The 21,623-nt window shown below is 32.7% G+C and overlaps 1 protein-coding gene across 1 annotated transcript in view; it reads left to right on the top strand.

Moving 5' to 3' along the window:
- Positions 1 to 21,623, top strand: part of EFCAB13 (EF-hand calcium binding domain 13) — a 50,097-nt gene that overhangs the window by 5,159 nt on the left and 23,315 nt on the right. The window contains 6 exon segments of the mRNA XM_011377220.2: positions 1,972 to 2,086; positions 4,211 to 4,338; positions 5,017 to 5,099; positions 7,367 to 7,510; positions 13,766 to 13,909; positions 18,704 to 18,775. Coding sequence (XP_011375522.1) covers positions 1,972 to 2,086; positions 4,211 to 4,338; positions 5,017 to 5,099; positions 7,367 to 7,510; positions 13,766 to 13,909; positions 18,704 to 18,775 — 686 coding nt within the window.

The raw sequence follows: 21,623 nt of genomic DNA, 5'->3' as shown, positions 1-21,623 counted from the left end.
CTAATAGTTTTTTGGTGGAGTCTTTAGGGTTTTCTATATGTAAGATCATGCCATCTGAAAACAGATGATTTAATTTCTTCCTTTCTGATTTGGATGCTTTTTATTTATTTTTCTTGCAAGAGTGGGCACCCTTGTCTTGTTACTGATCTTAAAGAAAAAAACTTTTCAGCTTTTCATCATTTGGAATAATGTTAGCTTCGGTCTTGTTATGTATGGCTTTTGTTATGTTAAGGTATGTTTCTTCTATACCTACTTTGTTGAGAGTTTTTATCATGAAAGGATGTTGAATTTTGTAAAATGCTTTTTCTATTGAGATGATCATATGATTTTTGTCCTTAATTTTATTAATGTGATTATGTTAGGAAAAACCTCAGTTCTCCTATGCTTCTTCTTTACTCTCATAATCCTACCACATTTACAATACTTCTGACACCAGATGTATGGGTTTCCCCACACCAAGCAATTCTTTGTCACTGGCAGGTGTCCTACAATTTAACTCAATTCTGACACTGTCTACCTGGAAATACCATCAGATCCCACAGATTAAAAGCTCAGTCCCACAAGACTGCCCTTACCCCACTGCAGATGTCAGTCACAAGTCCAGGTTGTTACCTGTGCTTCAGACTGGTGGGCTATAAATCAGAGGTTCCCATAAGTCCCTCTTCAGGCTCAATTAATTTGATAGAGCAGCTTACAAAACTCAGAAAAACAGATATTTATGTTTACCAGTTTAGTAAAGGATATGATAAAGGATACAGATGAACAGCCAGAAGAGATGCATAGGGAGAGATCTGGGAGAGTACTGAACTCAGGAGCTTTTTTTGTCCCTGTGGAGTTGGAGTGCATCACTCTCCCAAAATGTAAATGTGTTCACCAACCTAGAAGCACTTCAGAGAGGAAAGAAGGTCTGGAATAAAGTTAATAACTAGTCATGCCTACATGAGAAAGCCTCCATAAAAATCCAAATATCATGGGGTTCAGAATTCAATATAGTCATTGTCCTGTGTATCGCCTAAGCCCTTGAAGAGCTGGTTACTCTAAAATAAAAGAACCCTTTCTGCTAAAGAACTTAAAGTTTTCCATACAAGGAAGAATAAGTATGGAAATCCTATGGGGATTTGCCATAGTGATTCTCAAAGTTGTCTCTGTGTTAGAATAACCTGGGCGTATTTTAAAAACTCCAGATGTCAGCCCACTCTCCAAAATAATTAAATCACAATTTGGGAGGATGGGACACAGGTATCAGTATTTTTCAAAAATTTCTGGTGATTCCAATATGCATACAAGTTAAGAATCTAATCTCTCTCCCAGGAGAACAAAAAAATTTTAGGGTTGTTCTTGAAATTTAGGTATACCCTGGATTACTTGAAGCAAAGCATGCAAATTCTGAGAGATCTTCTCTTTCGAATTTAATTCAGGCTTATTGTATTCATCTCATTGTTTAGTTTATGGAATGTTTGTTTTTTAAAGCTTTTGACAGTCTGATAAGAGGAGGGAAAGAAGCAGAAAGAAGAGTGAACTAAGTCATAAGAAAGCAGGATAATTATTAAAAAGCAGTTCAACGTCTAGTACCCAGACTTTAGTCTTGAAGTACCATCTCTTGTTAAAAGCAATCATTTCTTTGGAGAAATGGCTAATTGTAGGTCTGGGAAAGGAAGTGTACAGATGAGCTTGGAGTTTAAATTTTTTTAAGAGTAAAAACACCTTGTAGAAATACTTATTAAAATCTTTACATGTGAAATGTCCTGGAATTTGTCTTGAAATAATAAAGTATGGGAGCAGGTATAGGGATATAGATGAAATAGGATTGTCCATTATTGAAGCTGCGTGGGTGATGGGCACATGGGGAGATCATCACATTATTCTATCTACTTTTATATATGTTTGAAAATTTCCATAAGTAAAATATAAAAGAAGAAAAACCAAGAAAAAAAGTAATTCATGAATTATTCCAATTTTCTGTGCAACTAGGTGTGAAACGTCGATATTTCTATTTGGAAAAGAGAAATCCTCTGATTTCTCAGGAGGGAAAAAAGTCAGGAGAAAGAAAACTTTACAAGTACAATTGCATACTGAAAGAACTGAGGTAAATAAATATCTGGAAATAATTTACTTTTGAATGTTATCCTTAGCCTTCAGACATTTCATTACAAATTAGTCCAATGATTGAAATGTCACAATCTTAAATATTATTTTTTCTTCCTCCTCTTTCCCCTGTTCTTGTTTCTCCTCCCCTTTCTCTTCCTCCTCCTTAAAAAAAAAAAATAGAACAAGGTACCCTTTCAGAATAATATGAAATTTTTTCCCTTTTTTTTCTTCATTAGACCAGTATTTTTATTACTATTCTCCCTGTTAAATATTTGCTGTTATAGCAATGTCTCTAGGCATTCCTTGGCTTGTGGCAGCATAACTTCAGTCTTGCTCTTCATATAGCTTTCTCTCTGTGTCTATATCTCAAATATCCCTGTACTTTTCTCATAAGCATATCATTATGTATCTCATCTTGAGATCCTTCACTGGATTACATCTGCAAAGGCTTTTTCTCCCAGTAAAGTCACATTCACATGTTCCAAGATCAGGATATCTTTTTGCGGAGCCACCATTAACCTACTACATTCACTATATGTTTACTTAGCTATATATATATTTTTTATTTCTCTGTCTTGATTATTTGTTGTACCTCCTGAATCTGAGACTACATGTGCCTTTCTTCAGTTCTGGAAAATATTAATTCATTATCTTTTAGAATATTTCCTCTCAATCTCTTTATTCTGTCCTTCCGGATCTTCTTTTAGATGTATATTAGACCTTATCATTCTGTCCTCTATGTTCTTTAACATTGCTTCATATTTTTCATCTATTTCTCTCTATTTTGTTCTGGGTAATTTCTCCCATCTACTTTATAGTTTTTCTTTCTCCAGCTAAATCTAATCTGCAGCTTAATCTGTCCATTGAGAATTTAATTTCAGTGCTTATATTTTTTTCTTACAGAAGTTTTATTTGGTTCTTCTTAAAATCTGCCTAATGTCATGTTCATTGCTTATGTTCTATAGTTACTTCAAAGTTGATATCTCATAAATTAATAAATGAAGTCCAAAATCTCCTATTTGTTGTTTTGTTTGAATCTCACTCATATTAACTTATATCCTTGGGTGCTTTATATTTTTTCTTCATTCTTTTGTATATAATTAATTTAAATTTGTGAGAATCTAGATTTAGAGTGGCCTCCTCCAGGAGAATTTGAATTTGCTTCTACCATGCACTTCAGAAGTCTTACAAATAATGAAACCACTTTAAATGAATTTCTTGGTTTCTCTTTCCCTGGCTCATATACTCGGTATAGATTTGAATTCTAAATTTATGTGTGGATAGAGGTATGGCTATAACTAATCCAGAGGCATACTTTTTTTTCTCTCTCTTTTCTTTCTCCCCCCAACCTGGAGCTGAGACAAATACAGATTGTACTCTGCATACTCCTATTGGGGGATAAAATTTTTTTTATAGCCTACTCTTGCTGAAAACATTGCTCTTTGAAGATTTGAGCTGTATCTGGGATCTCGGTACCAATTCCTATCAATTTTGTATGGCTTGGGAGTCATCTCTCTATATCCTGCATGGTCTTTAAAAGTCAAGGCTCTAGGCTCTGTGTAAAATTGAAGACATCTATAATTACAGGCCTCATTTTCTAAAGCAATACTTTTCTCTCTTGCTGGTTGCCGCTTTTGAATCATGTTACACATGCAATGTTAATTTTTATTAATATCTGTGGTAATTTTCTCAATCATAAGGGTAATTTAAAGCAAAATTGCCTGTGTTATTTGAATAGCTGTTGGTTCTCCACATTATTTTGCTCATTAGGCTGAGCCTGTATATGTAGCCTACAGTTTGGTGGTCTTATCTTCTCTATACTATAGATTTGCCCTGCTTTGTAAAATCCATTTCTGTAAATTGATTATTAAATACAATATTAATTAGGAGATTATTAGTTGCATACTTAAGAAAGATATGGCTTTGCAAAAGAATATTGCACAGTTGATTTAAAATTTTAGTATATATAAACTCTAATTTATTACAAGAAGCAGTTTTACATCAAAAGCATAGCTAAGCAAGGAGCCTAAGTATGATTAATTATCTTTTAAGAGGTTTGTTGTCCAAGACTCTGGTTTACCAATGTGATCTCTGGCACCAACATTCTTGCATTTGGGTCTAGATTGCCTGTTCCTCTGTGATGCCGTCAAAGAAGATGATTAGGAAAGAAAAGTCTTTATACAAGTTGCCGAATCAATACAACATTCACAAGACTTTATCACCCCTTTGTACATCTTCTTCAATTGTTAGGTATTTAAATCATTATATTATATTCCTTAAATGTTGGGTTCATATTTGAGGTTTTTCTCTATGGAGTCATCTATTCCTTCCATATAAATTATGCTAAATAGTTTGTGCAAACAAAGAGACTAGGAAGGACATGTGGCCCTAAGAGCACTGTGTGTGGAATTTAAATTCTTGATGTTGAGTCCTAATTGAACTCACATGCTAGCTTAGGCTCTTGCACAATTCACTTTATATTTTTGGGCCTCAGACTCCACTCGTGTTAAGAATCGTACAACAGTAACATTCTATGATTTCAGTTATTTATATGTTATGGGATTAGATGAATCATTTTTTCAAGATATTTTTACTGACAGGTTTATGGGATCTGGGATTCTTTGGCTGTTAAAAGATATTCTTATTTACTTTCTGTAAAATTTGCTGTGACTTGAGTTAAGAGTGGAAAGAATTAGGCCACAGCCAAAGGATAGTGGATTATGAGCACTACTTACTGACTAAGGTAAATTGCACTCCAAAGAGAAATATCTAAAAGAAACAAAGAGTTCTGGGGTGAAGAATGTGGAATTCACTATCATTTGGATAGTTCTTGGGCTATTGATAGGTTTTCTAATATTTTAATAGGAAAATGACATAACTATTTTGTGTATTTTTTGCTACTTTCTAATGTGACTTTTTCTTTGACAGGAAAAAAGAAATGCTTCCTAACTTCAACCAGACGCTATATGATGAGGTACCACAAGGATATGTGTACTCAGAAGAATTAAGTGGTAATTATTGGTTCTAGAATTTCTTGTATAAATTTCCTGATTGTGTACTGTTTAGAAATTGTTTCATTACCTAGTATCTTTTTCTTTACTTCTCATGGCTTATGATATCAGCTAATATTACATGATGTGGCACATGCTGCATTTTGTGAACAAGCATAAATAGATAGCTTAATTTATAAATATCTTTTGTTGATTGGTGAGATAAGTAAAATCTATATGCTTATTCTAGTTCAAAATTTTTTGGATAAAGTTTGGATATTATATATGATGAATAAATTAGTAAGCACCAAAGTCACTGATTCTACTGGAATTTAGTTCTTGGTACCTTAATATTAAAATTCTTAGTACCCTTCACTTCTTGACACTGAGCTCTCCATATCTTGGGTCTCTCCTTTATATTTATGAAATAATTCGGCATATTTTTTCTCTCTACCTTAACTTTGATCATCATATTAGGTAGTTTTATTGAGGTATATTTGTCATGTAGCACTGTATAAGTTTAACATGTATGACATAATGATTTGACTTTCATATATTGTCAAATGATGACCACGATAAGTTTAGTTAACGTCCATCATCTCATATAGGTACAAAAAAAGAAAAAAAAAATTTTCCATGTGATGAGAACTCTTAGAGTCTACCCTCTTAATAACTTTAAGATATACCATACAGCCATGTTTACTATAGTCATGTTGTACATTATATCCTCAGTACTTATTTATTTTATAAGTGGAAGTTTGCACCTTTGGACCACCTTTATCCAATTTATCCAATTCACCCACTCTCCACCTCTGGTAGCCACAAATCTGATCTCATTTTCTAATTTTTTTAGATTCCACACATAAATGAGATCATACAGTATTTGTCTTTGTCTGACTTATTTCGCTTATTGTAATGCCCTCAAGTTCTGTCAATGTTGTCACAAATGGCAAGATTTCCTTTGTTTTTATGGCTGAATAATGTTTGGTTATACATATATATATGTTGATATATATGTATATAAACATTTTATTCATCTGTAGATGGACACTTAGGTTGTGGCTACATCAGTTTGCATTTTCACAATAGTGCGCAGGTTCCCTTTTCTCTACATTCTTGCCAACACTTGTTATTTCTTGTCTTTTTGATAATAGCCATTCTAATAGGTATGAGGTGATATCTCATTGTGGTTTTGACTTGCATTTCTGTGATGATGAGTGATGTTGAGCCCCTTTTCATGTACCTATTGATTATTCATGTATCTTCTTTGGAAGAATGTCTAATCAAGTCCTCTGCCTATTTTTTAACTGAATAATAATAATAAAAAATAATAATTAATAATAACATAACAATATAATAATAATGATGATGATTATTATTGCTATTGAGTTGTATGAGTTCTTTATATATTTTGGATGATTTGCAAATATGTTTTCCCATTCTATACAGTGTCTTCTCATTTTGATCATTTCTTTTGCTGTGCAGAAGCTTTTCAGTTTGATGTAGTCCTACTTGTTTATTTTTAATTTTGTTGCTTGTGCTTTAGGTGTCATATCCAAAAAATCATTGCCAAGACCCAAGTCAAGGAGCTTTATTCTTGTGTTTTCTTCTAGAAGTTTTATGACTTATAGTCATACATTTAAGTCTTTAATCCATTTTGAGTTAATTTTTGTGATTATGCCAAATTATTTCATAAATATAAAGGAGAGACCCAAGATATGGAGAGCTCAGTGTCAAGAAGTGAAGGGTACTAAGATAAGGGTTTAGTTTCTTTTACATGTGAATATTCAATTTTCCCAGTACCATTTATTGAAGAGACTGGTTTTTTTTTTTCCATAAGTATGCTTGGTTCCTTTGACAAATAGTAGTTGACTATATATACCATGAGTTTATTTCTGGGCTCCCTATTCTGTTCCATTGGTCTATGTGTCTGTTTTAATGCAAGTACCATACCATCTTGATTACTGTAGTTTTATAATATAGCTTGAAGTCAGGAAATGTGGTGCTTGCCACTTTGTTGTTTTTTTTCTTTTCCCTCAGGATTGCTTTCCTGATGGTCTCTGAGAGTTCTTTAAGAAACTCATAGATTTAGAGGTCACTGACTCCAGGCATACCTAAATAAGTCGCAAGATTGATTTTAAAGCAGAGAATTGGAACACAAAGATTTGTGCCTCTTCTCTTAATGATTATTGTGGTTTTTTTTCCATTGAGAGGAGGTGGGAGGAATACGGGTAGTTATTCCTTCGAATTAACATTTTTTGTGTGTGTGTGTGTGTGTGTGTGTTCAGCACTTCAAAAAGCCTGTACAATTTTTAGTAAAATTCGAAGTGGTAAGATTTACCTGAATGATCTTCCAATGATCCATCGTATATTGAAGATTTCCATAAATGATTCAGAAATGAGAAAGGCACTAAAGACTATTGATATTGATGGTAAGTTTTATGTTTTCATTATTAGTTTAATGGTCTACAAACATGGATATGTAATATGTTGGTCAGATTAATTACAAATTATAGAAAAAGCTAAGCTTTAAAATATGTTTTAAAAAAATCTCTTTTTTGTGCATTTACAATAATGATATTAAAATTGGGCCTTAAGTACACATAATTGGATTGATTACTAGATTGGATTCTCACCAACATTTGCTATTTTTAGACTTCTCATTTTTGATAATTGCATGAGTATGAAATGGTTTGGATTAGGGAAAATTTCTTAAGGCAAAGATTTCTGAGTAGAAAAGAAGAGATTACTATATTTGATATATTTAACTATATTAAAATCAAGAACTTTTATTTTTTAAAAAACACCTTAAAGTAAAAAAACAGGTTACAAACTTGGAGATATTTGCAGTTCACACAACTACAAAGGATTAGTTTTCAGAATGTATAAAGAACTCATACGAATCAGTAACAAACAATGGCATTGGAAAATGAGCAAGATACATGGACAAGTATTTCCTATGAAAGATAACATATATAGCCAATAATCATATGAAAATATCTTCAGTATCACCAATGTTCAAGGAAATGCAAATCAAAATCCTATTAATTACATTTTTAAAAGTTTATATTAATTAGTTCCAAGTATAATTACATTTTTAAGCACATATAAAAATAATTACTCTTTTGCAGTCAGTGTTCGATACTTTAATCAAAGAAGTAGATAATAGAGAACTCATTACATCTACAGACCATTCCAAGCTTGATGAGGAGGAGAGACAAGTTTAGAATAAAAATGATATAAATAAAATATAAGAATAAATTTAGTACACCTAAATGCAAAGTAGTACTCTAAAGTTGAAAGCATCAAGATTCTCAAATATAAGATGTGGATTTATTATAAAAAATTTGCAGATAGAAAATTCTAGAAGTCAAAATGGACCACCAATAGAATGTTACTAAATAATCTAGTAATAACTTACAAGTTGAAATAGTGTACATGTATCTATCTGTCCATCTATCTAAGTTGCTCAAACACTTTTTGAGCATCTATATGTGACAGCTTTCTGAAGTATTAAAAATAAATTAATAAATGTAACCCTAACTTTTAAAAAGCTTAAGAAACAATTCTTTTTTTTCTGACATATTTAGTTATCTAAGTGTTATTATTTGACATTATTTTTTGGAGATTTATATTAAAACAATTCTCCAAAGTGGAAATAACTTTGTTCTCTGAAAGCACAGAAGAATATAAAAAGTCAAAATCATGTGTAATCCCATTACCAAACTTTGATATTTTTACCTATTTTCCTAAGATTTTCCCAACATATACATATAAAGGTGTGTATGTGTGCATAATTGAGTTGTATACACATGCATGAACAAATAAATTTTAAAAACATACATGAACTCATATGCATACACTATTGTTACCTTTTTCTATTAACATTAGATGATAGTCAACTTCTGTGTAAATATAGATCCATACTGCCTTTGTGACTGTGAGTTATTCTATGGAACAGATTAAAAGACAAATTAAAAAACAAACAAATTAAAGAGTAAACTGTATAAATAATAACTATAAATGTAGGTTACTTCTAATGTTTTTGCTGTTATAAACAATGCTCTCTTTCTCTCTTTCTAGGTCTCATCAGACAAAGATAGATAACTAAAACTGAAATTTCTAGGTCAAAGAATGTGAACTTTTAAGGCTTTTAAATTATATTGTTATTAGAAATTCAAAGCAATAAAACTTTAGAGTTTGTCTCTTCCAATCACTTGGATTTACTGTTGGGGAAACTAATGGATAAAAAGGGGAAGGGTATATTCCAAACCCATACAACCAATTTTAGATGACTTATGTTAAACTTTTGTTCATTAATTTTTACATCGAAAATAATGTAGCCCGATTTTGAAAATCTTGGCAATAAATGTAAATACAAGAAAAAGTTCAATAATTGAACATGAAACATGTTTTATAGAGATTTTTTTGTTTTAAATTAGTATTTTTATCTTAAAGAAGTTTATAAATTACAAAATGAAAATTATCTCGTAATCCCAATTTATCTCTCTAATCTCTGCTGGTAAACACCATTAATAATTTGTTGCATATCCTTCCTAGCCTTTTGTTTTATACATATGTATAAAAATTTTAGTTGAGTTTATATTGATTAATGGTAAAGTTGCCTCTAAAATTTTTGCTATTACAAAAATCCTTGTCTAGCAATTCTTTTTTTTTTTTTTTTTAATTAAGTTTATTTGGGTAACATCGGTTAATACAATAATGTAATTTTCAGGTGTACATTATTATTTGATATCTGTATATTCTATTGTGTGTTCACCACCCAAAGTCCAGTTTCCTTCAGCTACTTTATATTTGATCCCCTTTACCCACTTCACCCTCCCCCTATCCCTCTAAATTTGACCTCCTTTACCCCGTCTACCTTTCCCCTCCTCCCCCACCTCACTAGTAATCACTACTCTATAGTCCCTCTGGGAACCACTAGTCTATAGTACATGTCCATGAGTCTCTGTTTGTTCGTCCTGCTCATTTGTTGTTTTTAGGTTTATATCCCACATATAAGTGACGTCATGTGATTTTCAACTTTTTCTGTCTGGCTTATTTAGCTTAGCATGATTATCTCGAGGTCCATCCATATCTTCGCAAATGGCAGTATTTCTTCTCTTCTTATGGCTGAGTAATATTCCATTGTACATATGTACCACAGCTTCTTTATCCAGTCATCTATCATAGGACACTTCGGTTACTTCCATGTCCTGGCCACTGTGAATAATGCTGCTATGAACATCAGTGTGCAAATATCTTTTCAGATATGAGTTTTCAAGTCTTTGGGGTAAATATCCAGTAGAGGGATTGGGATTGCTGAATCATATGGTAGATCGATTCTTAGTTTTTTGAGGAATCTCCATACTGTTTTCCACAGTGACTGTACCAATTTGCAGTCCCACCAGCAGTGTATGAGGGTTCCTTTTTCTCCACGTCCTCTCCAACATTTGTTGTTACTTGTCCTATTGATTATAGCTATTTTAACAGATGTGAGATGATATCTCATTGTGGTTTTGATTTGCATTTCCCTAATAGCTAGCGATGTCGAGCATCTTTTCATATATTTGTTGGCCATTTGTATGTCCTCTGGGAGAAGTGTCTGTTCAAGTCTTCTGCCCATTTTTTGATCGGATCATTTGTTTTTTTTGTTGTTGTTATTGAGTTGTATGAGTTCTTTGTATATTTTAGATATTAAGCCCTTATCGGAGGTGTTGCTCGCAAATATATTTTCCCATTCGGATAGTTGTGTCTTTACCTTGTTGATGGTTTCTTTTGCTGAGCAGAAGCTTTTTAGTTTGATGTAGTCCCATTCATTTATATTTGTTTTTGAGGTCAAATTCATAAAATCCTCTTTAAGTCCAAGGTTCTTGAGTTTAGTTCCTATGTTTTCTTCTATGCATTTTATTAAGTTGTTGGCACTGTAAAAGAAGTTTTAAGGCAGACAACTTGACAAACTCGCCAATATCGGAGAAAGAGCTTCTGTCATTTGGAAATGTGAACAATTAGGCCTTGTCAGTTTCTCTGCAGGTAGAAGCCTGCAGACCACTGGAAGCACTGAATTGTTCTTTTTTAGGTTACTTTGCTCAGGTGACATTAAATTGAAATGTGGATTTTTAATGATTTTTCTTCTGGACGTAGATAGCATTGATGTAAAACGCTTTCAAAATTGGCCTCATTTACTTGATGATAGATGAAAATGACTTCTTCAACTTATTTAACTTGAAGAATCTTGAAAAATTCAGATGTTTCTTGACACAGATCTATGCTTATCTGGAACATGAAATTTAAGAACCCTGATTCTGTGCTTTGGCACACTTTGTAAGTCTGGGTTTTCAGTTCTAGTTGCTATCAGAGATGAATTGTGCAACATCATGTAAAAAAACCACTCCACAATTTCAACTTTTCATTCAAGCCAAACAAAAATGTCTTACTGAAAATTTCATTTGTATAATTTAGATTTTTTTCTTTTAAGAAATAGCCATTACTTTTTGTATGAAAAATGAGATGATTTGGGTGAGAAGGATTGGTTTACTATTGTATGCATTTGTTTAATGCATTGTGTGTGTGTATATGTAAGTGCAGAAAGAGAGAGGAGGGAGAGGAGAGAGAGGTAGAATGGTGTCAAGCAAAGCTTTAATTATATTCTCAACTGGATCCATAATCTCCCTCAAAACCACTGGTACAGAGGACTCTTCTAGAACACGACAAAGTCAATCCTATCCTGTTAAGATAAAATCATTACGTATGTAAAATTGGCACATTGCATATATTTTTTGCACCTAATTACAATTATAAAAATTAGATCCTTGAGTCAAGAGTACTGCTGTATCTCCAGTTCTAGCCTATATAATCCTTATTATTGCTGCAACACAATATACTACATAATTATAGTATGTAAAAATTTTTCTGGTAAGTTTTCTTTTTACATTCTATATTTGATGTTAATTTTGACTGCTCTTGTTTATAGACTATGGTATTTTAATGCTAGTTAATTCTATTCACATTTTTAGTTTACATTTTTATCTTATGTCCTTAGCGAGTTCACTGATAAATTTACTGATGGAGTTTTTTTCCTTCTGTTTTTGAACCATTTTTATAGTTAATGGAATGCTGGATTTTTCAGATTTCCTTAAAGCTGTGAATGATGCTTGTTCTTTGGTCTCTCAGGATCCAGGTAAAAAGATAACTCTTCGAAGTTATAGAAGAGAATGATTTCGATAGTAACTGATTTTAGGGTCGGGTGGTTATATGAATTTATGTTTTTTTTCAGAATCTCTTAAGTCCTTTTTCCCCCCAGTAGTCTAGGTTGAGTAAAATTAGACATGAGTTATTTCATAAAAAGTGTTAAAAAATCTGGATCACTATGATGGCATCTTAATTTTCTATCTCCAGTCTCCACTTTTTCCTGCATACAACAGCTTGTCTAGTTTTCTTAAAACACAATTTTTGTCATGTCATTCTCCTGCTCAAAAATCTAGGTGCTATTCCTGTTCTCAAATGAATCTAGTCCAAACTTTTATGGTTGACATCCTCACCTCTTCATAATTTTGCTTGCTGCTCTGCCTTTCTCCATAGAACCTTTCGCAGGCAAACACCCCATGCTCTAATCATAAATCTCCAAATATGCAATTTCATTCTTACCTCCATGCCTTTGTTCATGTGTTTTTTCCCCCTCTGTTGAAGTCTTACATCTGTTTCTTTCTCTCTTTAATTAACAGTACTTTCTTCACTGTGTATGAAATCTGCATGTATTTCTCTTTAAAAATTTCATATTCTAATGGGTTTCCTAGTAACTTTGAGTTTACACTGCATATAAATTGTAAAGAAAGTCGTTGGAAGGACTCTTCATGTTCATGATAGAAATAGTGCTTCCGAAAGTCTGAAACCTCTAGTATTCATGACTTAATTTTAATAGTGGTTAAACCATTGACAAACTCTGTAGTATGATAAAAAATCTGAAAAGAAACTATATCTTTCTTCTCTCTATACTATCTTCTTAATTATATTTTTAAATAATTAATAACTCCCCCAAATTTTGGATTAAGCTGCCTTGCTGTTGTATATTATACAACTGGTAAGAAATTGTTTTAGTTAAAAGTTTTAACTAAGAGATGAGTATCGTATAATGGTTAACTAAGTATCATATAAGGTTTAACTAAGAGATGAGTATCGTATAATGGTTAACTAAGTATCGTATAAGGTTTAACTAAGAGATGAGTATCGTATAATGGTTAAAAGCAAGCATTCTGGAGTAATACTACTAGATTAGCATTCTGGATTTTCCATTTACAGCTGTGTAGTCAGAAGAGGTTTTTTAAGCCTTAGTTTCCTTATCTGTAATGTAGGGATAAGAATAATAATTTCTCTTTTATAGGCCTCTTGTGATAATTGAATGAGATAACCTATAGTTTTTAACACAGTACCTGGCACATAAACAGTGTTCAATAAATATCAGCTATTATTTATAGTATATTAGTAGTACTAATAGCAAAAAATCACATTTTATACTAGGAATGTGGCCAGAACTGGGCAAATGTCTACTTGCAGGTAAATTTTTAAAAACCCTAAGTCTATGTAAAATTATTTTTTCCCAGTAGGTTATTGATACAAAATCAGCATCTCCAAAGAAAGCTTTTGATTTTCATGATACAGTAATTTATTTGTTTATTACTTTTTTTCAGCATTCCAGAATGCCTTAAAGATTTTCTGTGGTATAAAAGGTGGTCGAGTTGCAATTGATGAAGTGGCTGCTGTTTTGGATAGCATGGATATTCCTGTAATCCCTGAAACTTTTCAGGAAGTAATGAAACATGCTAGTATTGACAGTGAGTTATTTGAGTTGATATGTATATAGATATTTCTTGGATATCAGTATTCTGCTTCATACTTCCTCTTTTCCTTCTTGATTCTTGCTTTTTGCCATCAACATTGCTTTCTGGTGTCTACGGTAAGAGATAATCTAGAAAAATTAAATGAAAAATTTCTAAAATTGTTATATTTTAATATGTTTGGTAAAGTCTAAGATAAAAATGAATTTTTTTTTCTTTTCAATCTTATCTCTATTTTCCAATAGTGATTTCTTATCTTTGTGAAGAGGTAATTTCTAGTGTCAAGAGCATTGACTCCACAAGTTAGGAGACCTAAATTTCTTGAATTTTCAACTTTATTATGTAGCTTTGATTACAAAATCTTCCTATACTATTCAGTTACTCTCTGTAAAATGTAGATTTCTTTAAACATTGTAAATATATTTAGCAGATGTTTTATATTATGTGTTTACATGTGACCAGGGGATGTCCTACAAAAATGGGTTGATTAGTGATCGATTGATTTATCCATTTAATGAGTCTGATAGTCATTTAATATCTACTGTATCTGGAACTATGCTAGATGATACACAGATGAATAAAACACATTTCTTGTCCTGAAGGAACTCACATTCTAATCCAGAGTCAAGTAATCTGAAAACTATAATGTTGTGTAGCATGTACTATCATAGAATGTGTATAGGCTGCTAATTCATACTGGTAGCACCAGGAAAAGATCATTATAGGAGGAGATGTCTGAGCTAAATTAAAGGATTAGTTAGTAGGGGTTAATTAGTTACAGGTGGTGGTGAAGAGGGAGAAACATATTTTAGACAGAGGGAACCATTTGTGTAAATGTGGCAGGAAAATAGATATGTCCTTTCCAGTCGGTTTCCATTGGTTTTTGTCATTTGTTTGTGGCAGCTTTGTATTAGGCTTTTGGTTGCTGAAATGTGGAGTTCCACTAAGTAGTCATTTATTGTGGGCTATGAGGTGATAGACATAAGTGGAGGAATGTACTACAACATAGAGATTTTAAAGCTACTCTCAAGCCGTATTATTAGCCTTTAGGGCATTTGCTTTTTGGCTTATGGAATTCTGGTCTGGGCTTCCAGGTCTTCTACTTTATTTGGGAGGTAATTTGGACAAATGATGCTCATTTCATAGGGTTGTTATAGAAATTAAATATAAACATTTATCACCAGGTTTGGCATCTAGAACAGGCTCAAGAAACATGAAGCAGAAACCTAAGAATAATCCTTGATAACTCTGTTTTCTTTGTTCTCATCATGTCATCATTGTAAAGTACTATTATTAAAAAAAATTTTTTTTTTTTTTAAATCAAGGCAACCCTTGGTTGACCTCACAGATTGCAAGGACCTTGGCAGCTTACGATCCCTTATTTTTTATTTTAAACTCTTAGATATCTCTTAAATATCTCTATTTTCCGAAATTACTACCTTAGTCTAGGTTACCATAATCTTTCCTTAGGACCATTGCAGCTCATCCTAATAAGCCTACTCATATCTAATCTTATACTCCTTTACATTGTAGCCAGATGATCTTTTCAAAACACACATCTGATCATGTTAGCCTCCTTGCATAAAATCTAATAATATCTTCTGGGATAAAGAGCCCTTTAGTGTTGTGTACAAGGCCTTGCAGTGTCTGGACTTTACCCAGATCTTCAGCTTTATCTCAGACCACATTCTCCCTTGCTCTCTGTGCCTTCTTAGGGTTTCAACTATATGTTATGCCCCCTCCTGTTATAGCCATTACACGTGTTCTTTTCCTTTCCTGGAACATTCCTCTCCTCCTAGTTAATTCCTACTTACTCTTTAGATCTAAACTCAACTCTAATCTTTAGGGATGTTTCTCTGACCTCTCTGACTATATAAAATTCTCATATTATCCACCCTCACAGCACTAATCACAGTTGCAATTTGTATTTTTAATTGTTTGATTAAGATCTATGTATCTTAAATAAAACTAAGCACCGGGAGAGCAGATATCATGTTTACTTAAGCTCAATGTTGTTACCTCAGTATCTAGCACAGTGCTTATGGCACATATTAATTGCTCAACAAATATATGTTGAATGAATTAATCATTCTCACTGTTTAGTTCACCTCTCTCAATCAGGGAAAACAAGATTTCTTCATTTTGTCGTATTAATAAGCTGGCTGAAACTTGAGGTAATATTCCTCCTAAGGAAGGTCCTTGTCTTTTGACTTGGAAAATCATTTTAATAGATATGTTTGATTATGGGAGTTAATGCCTCCTGGGAAACTCCTAGTTTGAGCAAAGGGTAAGGCAATGCACTCTATGTAAGAAAACAACAGGAATTTAGAATACAACAGTAGCTCATCTGCAGTTGGAGGAAGAAGATTGAGGGAATCTACACATAAGAGTGGATGGGGGTATAGCAATCACTACGGAGTGGCCAGGAGAACTTGAAGACAATACTATGTGTTGTTAAAAACTCCAATTTTTGCAAATTATCAGTAAAAGTTTGTTATGTACAATAGCTGTGTGTTAATATTGTTGGTGGGTAGATTTAAAGGATAAAGATCTATAGGTTTTATGTTAGCTAGGCTTAGGGTGGAGAGGGGAGGTAGCAACTGTAGAATGTGATAATGAGTGTGATTAAGAGTCCATGGGAATAGAAAACAAAACAAAAATCAACCACAAGAGTACAGACAACTCAGGAATCCTCAAAGTTTGAAGAAACTATTAACTTATGTTCATATAACATATGGTCTGGGGTTTGAGCTATTTTACTTAAATATTAAAGGAAAAACAAACCCAGAAAGCCAAAATATTTGGGTCACCAAGGTAGGAGACATACGAATTTTCTGCACCAGAATTTTGAAGTAAGGAATAATATAATTCAGCTTTCCCTCTAGTATAAGGGATAGCACTGTAGGTTCTGTTCTAGCATCCTATATTTGTATTTGGTTTGTTTTTTTTGGAGTAAGGATGATAGGTGTAGAAAATGTTAGTCTTTATGAGTGTCATAATGAAGAGGAAATAATTATGCCACTGGAATTTGCAGTAAAGTCCAGCAAGTGTTTGCTCTATTCATATATGGCAAGAGGAATATGAAAAATCACTTGATGGCAGTTCTGGGAGTGTCAGGTATTTTGGTTTCTGAAATAGGGTATTGGTGCAGTAGTTTTTTCTCTCACAGAGGTTAGTTATCTGGAGACGAACTTGGTGAAAAATAAGTGACTAACACAACCTTTGTTGGAGGAGGTTTTTTGATACTGTGGGACTCTGAAGATTACAGAAATGTAGTGTTAATGATTACTTAACACCTTCAAAGTAATGTTGCCTTGAATGTGACCTCGATGATTAAGATCATTTTTTTTTCCCTCACACTAGGTAATTGTGTTTTCCAGGTTGAATTTCCTCTAAAAGTACAAATATTATAGCGGGAGGCTGTTTTGAACTTCTCTTTTGAAATAAACAGTATCTATAACCATACTGATTGTCTCAGTTTCAACCAGGAATCATTCATTAAGGTTTTGATAAGCCAGATAGGGGACAAAATAGTAATTTCAGATTCCGGAATGCTTCTCTGGCCACCAGGGACTATTTAAATAGGTAACATTTATTTGGGAGGATTCATGATACGTGTCTTTTATTGTTAGAAGCAAGAAATAAATTTTGAGCAATAGCTAGTAAATCTGTATAAATGATTGGCTATTGCATTCTCATTGGTTGATGTTGGACCTCTGTCCAGAGTAGGGAGTTTTCTAAGTGGAGAACAGATAAAAACAATATAACCTTCTCTGCTGGATTAATGTATGTATGGTCCAACAAAATACTTGATCAAATTTAAGAGCTTGAGGGCTGAAGCTATGGTTTAAGAACTTGGGACATAGAATCAATCTATAGTAAGTGCCAGAAATTCACTGGGGAGATTCTCTGAGGTGTTAGAACAGGATAAGGATGAATACCAAGGAAATAAGAAACCAAACTATAGTAAGCAGTTTCTAATCAGAAGACAATAGCATCAATTTGGTCTAGCACTTCTTTGATTGGGTCGAATACATACTTGCTGTAATTTAAAGCCCTGTAACCTGATATAGCTTACCAATTTTCAAAGAACCAGAGTGAATCAAACTTACCCAACACTAAAACTATACTGTGTATAATTCTTCTTTGACTCAGAAGTCACTTTAAAAACTTGCATCTTTTTCTCAGGGTCTTCACTTATACATATAATTGAACAGTTGATTTCTTGTGAATAGACTGATGAACAACTCAATATTTTTATAGATGGCTAAGCCAACTCCCAGTCTTTTTCACCTTGGATGGCAAGCATTCAAAGGCAAGAACTATTGGGAAAATAATTTTCTACCTCCAAGCACAATTGAAATGACATTATTCAAGATGACTGCATCTGAACCCATCCTCTGTCATGCATTGCCCAAGAAGGAAAATGGTCTTAAATAGGGGCAGGGGCAGGAATGGTAGGAAGTTATAATAATGAGAGTGCTGGGCACATAGAAGGTGCTAAATAAATGTTTTTCTGATGTACACAATGTAGATACTGCATTATTTTTCACAGCCTTCAGTATATTTTGTTCATTCAAAAATAATTTTTAAGTGATATTTTAGTCTTATTTTTCAGTGTGTAATGAGTTATTAATTCACAATTCCAGATATTATTCAAATATCCATAATAGCTGGCCCTCTATTCCTACTTCCACACATTTCTGTGTTATTTTCATATTAGAATAGGATGGCAGCTATACTTGTGTTCAAAATAGAATTTAAACAAAAGAGTTTAAATTTCTGTTACAGGTAACCACCAGGTGGATATCAGGGATATTATATTTACTTTGGATGAACTACAGCGACAGTATGAAGATGTTTGTAAGTGAATTCTTGTTGCTGTAGAAAGTTTTGTCTATAAATAGTTTTTAAATTAAATTCTAATTTATGAGTTTCATAATACAGGGTTTGAAAGCCTTCTCTGAACTCTTTGCTCTAATTCTTAAATCAGGGAGATAAAAATTTAATATAACGCCCTAAATATACCTAAGTAATGTTGATTATATAATATCAGTATCTCATAATTTTTCTACTTTCATCTTTCCCTTAATATTTTCCTTAATAACATAAAGTCAACTTTAAAACAAAATAGTAATATTTTAAAAAGATAATATTTAATTTGCAATGTGGGTCACTCTGACATCCTTACATTGACTATTTAAAAAAATTTAGTATGTTTTTTCCTATCGTTATTTAGTTTTTCTTCATTAAGTACATTGTTTTTTTAATCTCTTCCTATTGCATATCATGTTGCTTCTTAATCTTTCTCTCATTTGTCCAAATTCATTTGTTCAAGATTATCTATGTACATAATTTTAAGAATTACAGCATATATTTCTATATAAAGTTTGCTACACAAAAAAGCAACCTTTTGCCTGATACTTCAGGCAAGCTTCTCAGAAGCAAATATTTAAAATGTTTTAGCTAATTACTTGGTATTTATCCACATGACTGTAAACAACATGTGTATTTGCTACTTGTTGATTTTTAAAATTTTGGGTAGATATAGTTAACTCCCTGCTATAAAAAATATAGATTTAGTTCTGTTTTATCTGCCCTGTTCCTACCACATCCACTTATTCTTTACATACTTATCCATTCTCCCAATATAGTTAAGAGGTAATTTGATTAATTTTTAATTTAGTATTTATATTAACATGTTAATATAAACACTATCCACAACTGAGCCATATAGTATCTTGTGTTTACTTTCTTCTTCTGTGCAAGTTTTTGTTTTTAAATTAATAATTGTCTTATTTATGTTTTTGCTTGGTTTTTTTAAAAAAATTTATTACTGATCCAATCCCAAACACTGCAACCTGTCTAAATATCCTCTTCGTTTTGATGTAACAGAGAGTCTATCAGTTTTGTATTCTTGAAGAAATCTTCCTTAGAATGGTATTATTCTGATATTCTTCGATATGGATTTGTTGCCCCCTACATCTTGTGTGCAGCTGTCATCCTGGGATCTCTCCTCATTAACATCCTGGATGCTTTTCATTTTTCTCCTCCTGTATCAGATTCTGTCCTCATGTTTGATTGATAGTTTGGGTATAGAATGCTAGATTGGAAATATGTTTTCCTCAGAATTTTGGATTTTCTACTTTTCAGTGTTGCTGTTGAAGTTTAAAATTCTTTGTATATAACTGAATTTTGAATATGATCCTTTGTATATAACTGAATTTTGACTTTACAAGCTTATAGGCTATTTTCTTTGCATATAATGTTCTGAAATTTCATGATCATGTACCTTAAAGTAGGTTTCTTTGCAGCAATTGTGCAGATATAACATCCTTTGATTCTGGGAAATTAAAACATTTTTGTTGATGATTTCCTTTTATTTTTATGTTTTCTCTGGAACTCTTATTATTTGGATATTGACATTCTGGGCTGATTCTCCCTTTTTTTTAAACCTTTTTTTTCTTGCCTTTTTGTTCTGCTTTCTGGGAGATTTCTTTGCTTTACTTTTCAACCTCTCTATTTTATTTTTGATTTGTACTCTTTAATTTCCAAGAACTTCTTTTCCCCTCCTAATGTTATTTTATTACAATACCTTCTTCTTGTTTCATGGACACTCCTGTTATTTCATGGACATAATATTTTCTTTTACACTGAGGATATTGATAATGGTTAAATTTTTTTTTTTTATTTCTACTGTTTCCTCCAAGATAGTTTATCTGGTTGTTTGCTTTTTGTTTCAGAGGCATTCCTAAAAGTCTGGAGATCTTTGATTATCTGCTCATGTTGAGGAACAGTGAACTAAAAAGCTATTTGCAAGCTCTGAGACTAAGGGTGGAACTAGTTGACAATAGGCTGAACACTGTAGGGGAGTGGTTCTTAACAAGAGGTGATTTGGGGATTTTTTCCATCCCCGGGAACATTTGGTAACATCTGGAGACATTTTTGGTCATCATAACCTGTGCTACTGGCATCAAGTAATTAGAGGTTAGGGATGCTTCTAAATATTCTATAATGCACAGGACAGCCCCCCTCAATAAAGAATTATCTGTCCTCAAATACCAATACTGCTGAAGTTGAGAAACTCTGCTATAGGGTGACCTGGCTGGGCTGTTTGCCTAGAAAACCCTTGATATTACTATCTTTGTTTTTTTTTTTTTTATTTTTTTTTTTAAATTTTTGAGATGGTCAGAGTGTTCAAAAAGAAGCTTCTACTATATCCTTCTTGGAGGGTGTAGGCTTGCTTACCAGAGTTCCATAGGTGTTTAGTGAGACCAAAAACTGGAGTTCCGATTATTCAGTGTAAATAGTCATGTAACCCTCCCTACTCATTTTCCATATAATACTCCTACTCTTTGTTGTGTTTAGTATTTCCTAATCCAGAGACCTTGTGCTTAATCCTCTCTGATGAACTTTTAGTCTTCTGCTGCAGTGGGAGAAGGTCAATATCTGGCTATGTGGAGGGAATCTAGATATCTAATACTACTTAAATGGACTTTTAACCAACTCTTTAGTTTTAGCTTTACACTTACCCTCACTTTTAGAGGTACCTAAATGCCATAAATTATGAGCATTTGGAGGCTTTGTGTTACAAATTGGGTTGCTTCATGGCTTTCTTCTATTCTGGCTTAGCATTTAGCTTTTTCAGATTTACTAAGTTCGTTTGCTTTCTAGCTTCCAGATTTTATTGCACTTGTTTCTTTTCCTGTTT

This window comes from Pteropus vampyrus, unplaced genomic scaffold (genome assembly GCF_000151845.1).
Source record: "Pteropus vampyrus isolate Shadow unplaced genomic scaffold, Pvam_2.0 Scaffold306, whole genome shotgun sequence".
NCBI lineage: Eukaryota > Metazoa > Chordata > Mammalia > Chiroptera > Pteropodidae > Pteropus > Pteropus vampyrus.
Note: the sequence above shows the minus strand (reverse complement) of the source record. Positions and strands in the feature narration are given on the sequence as shown.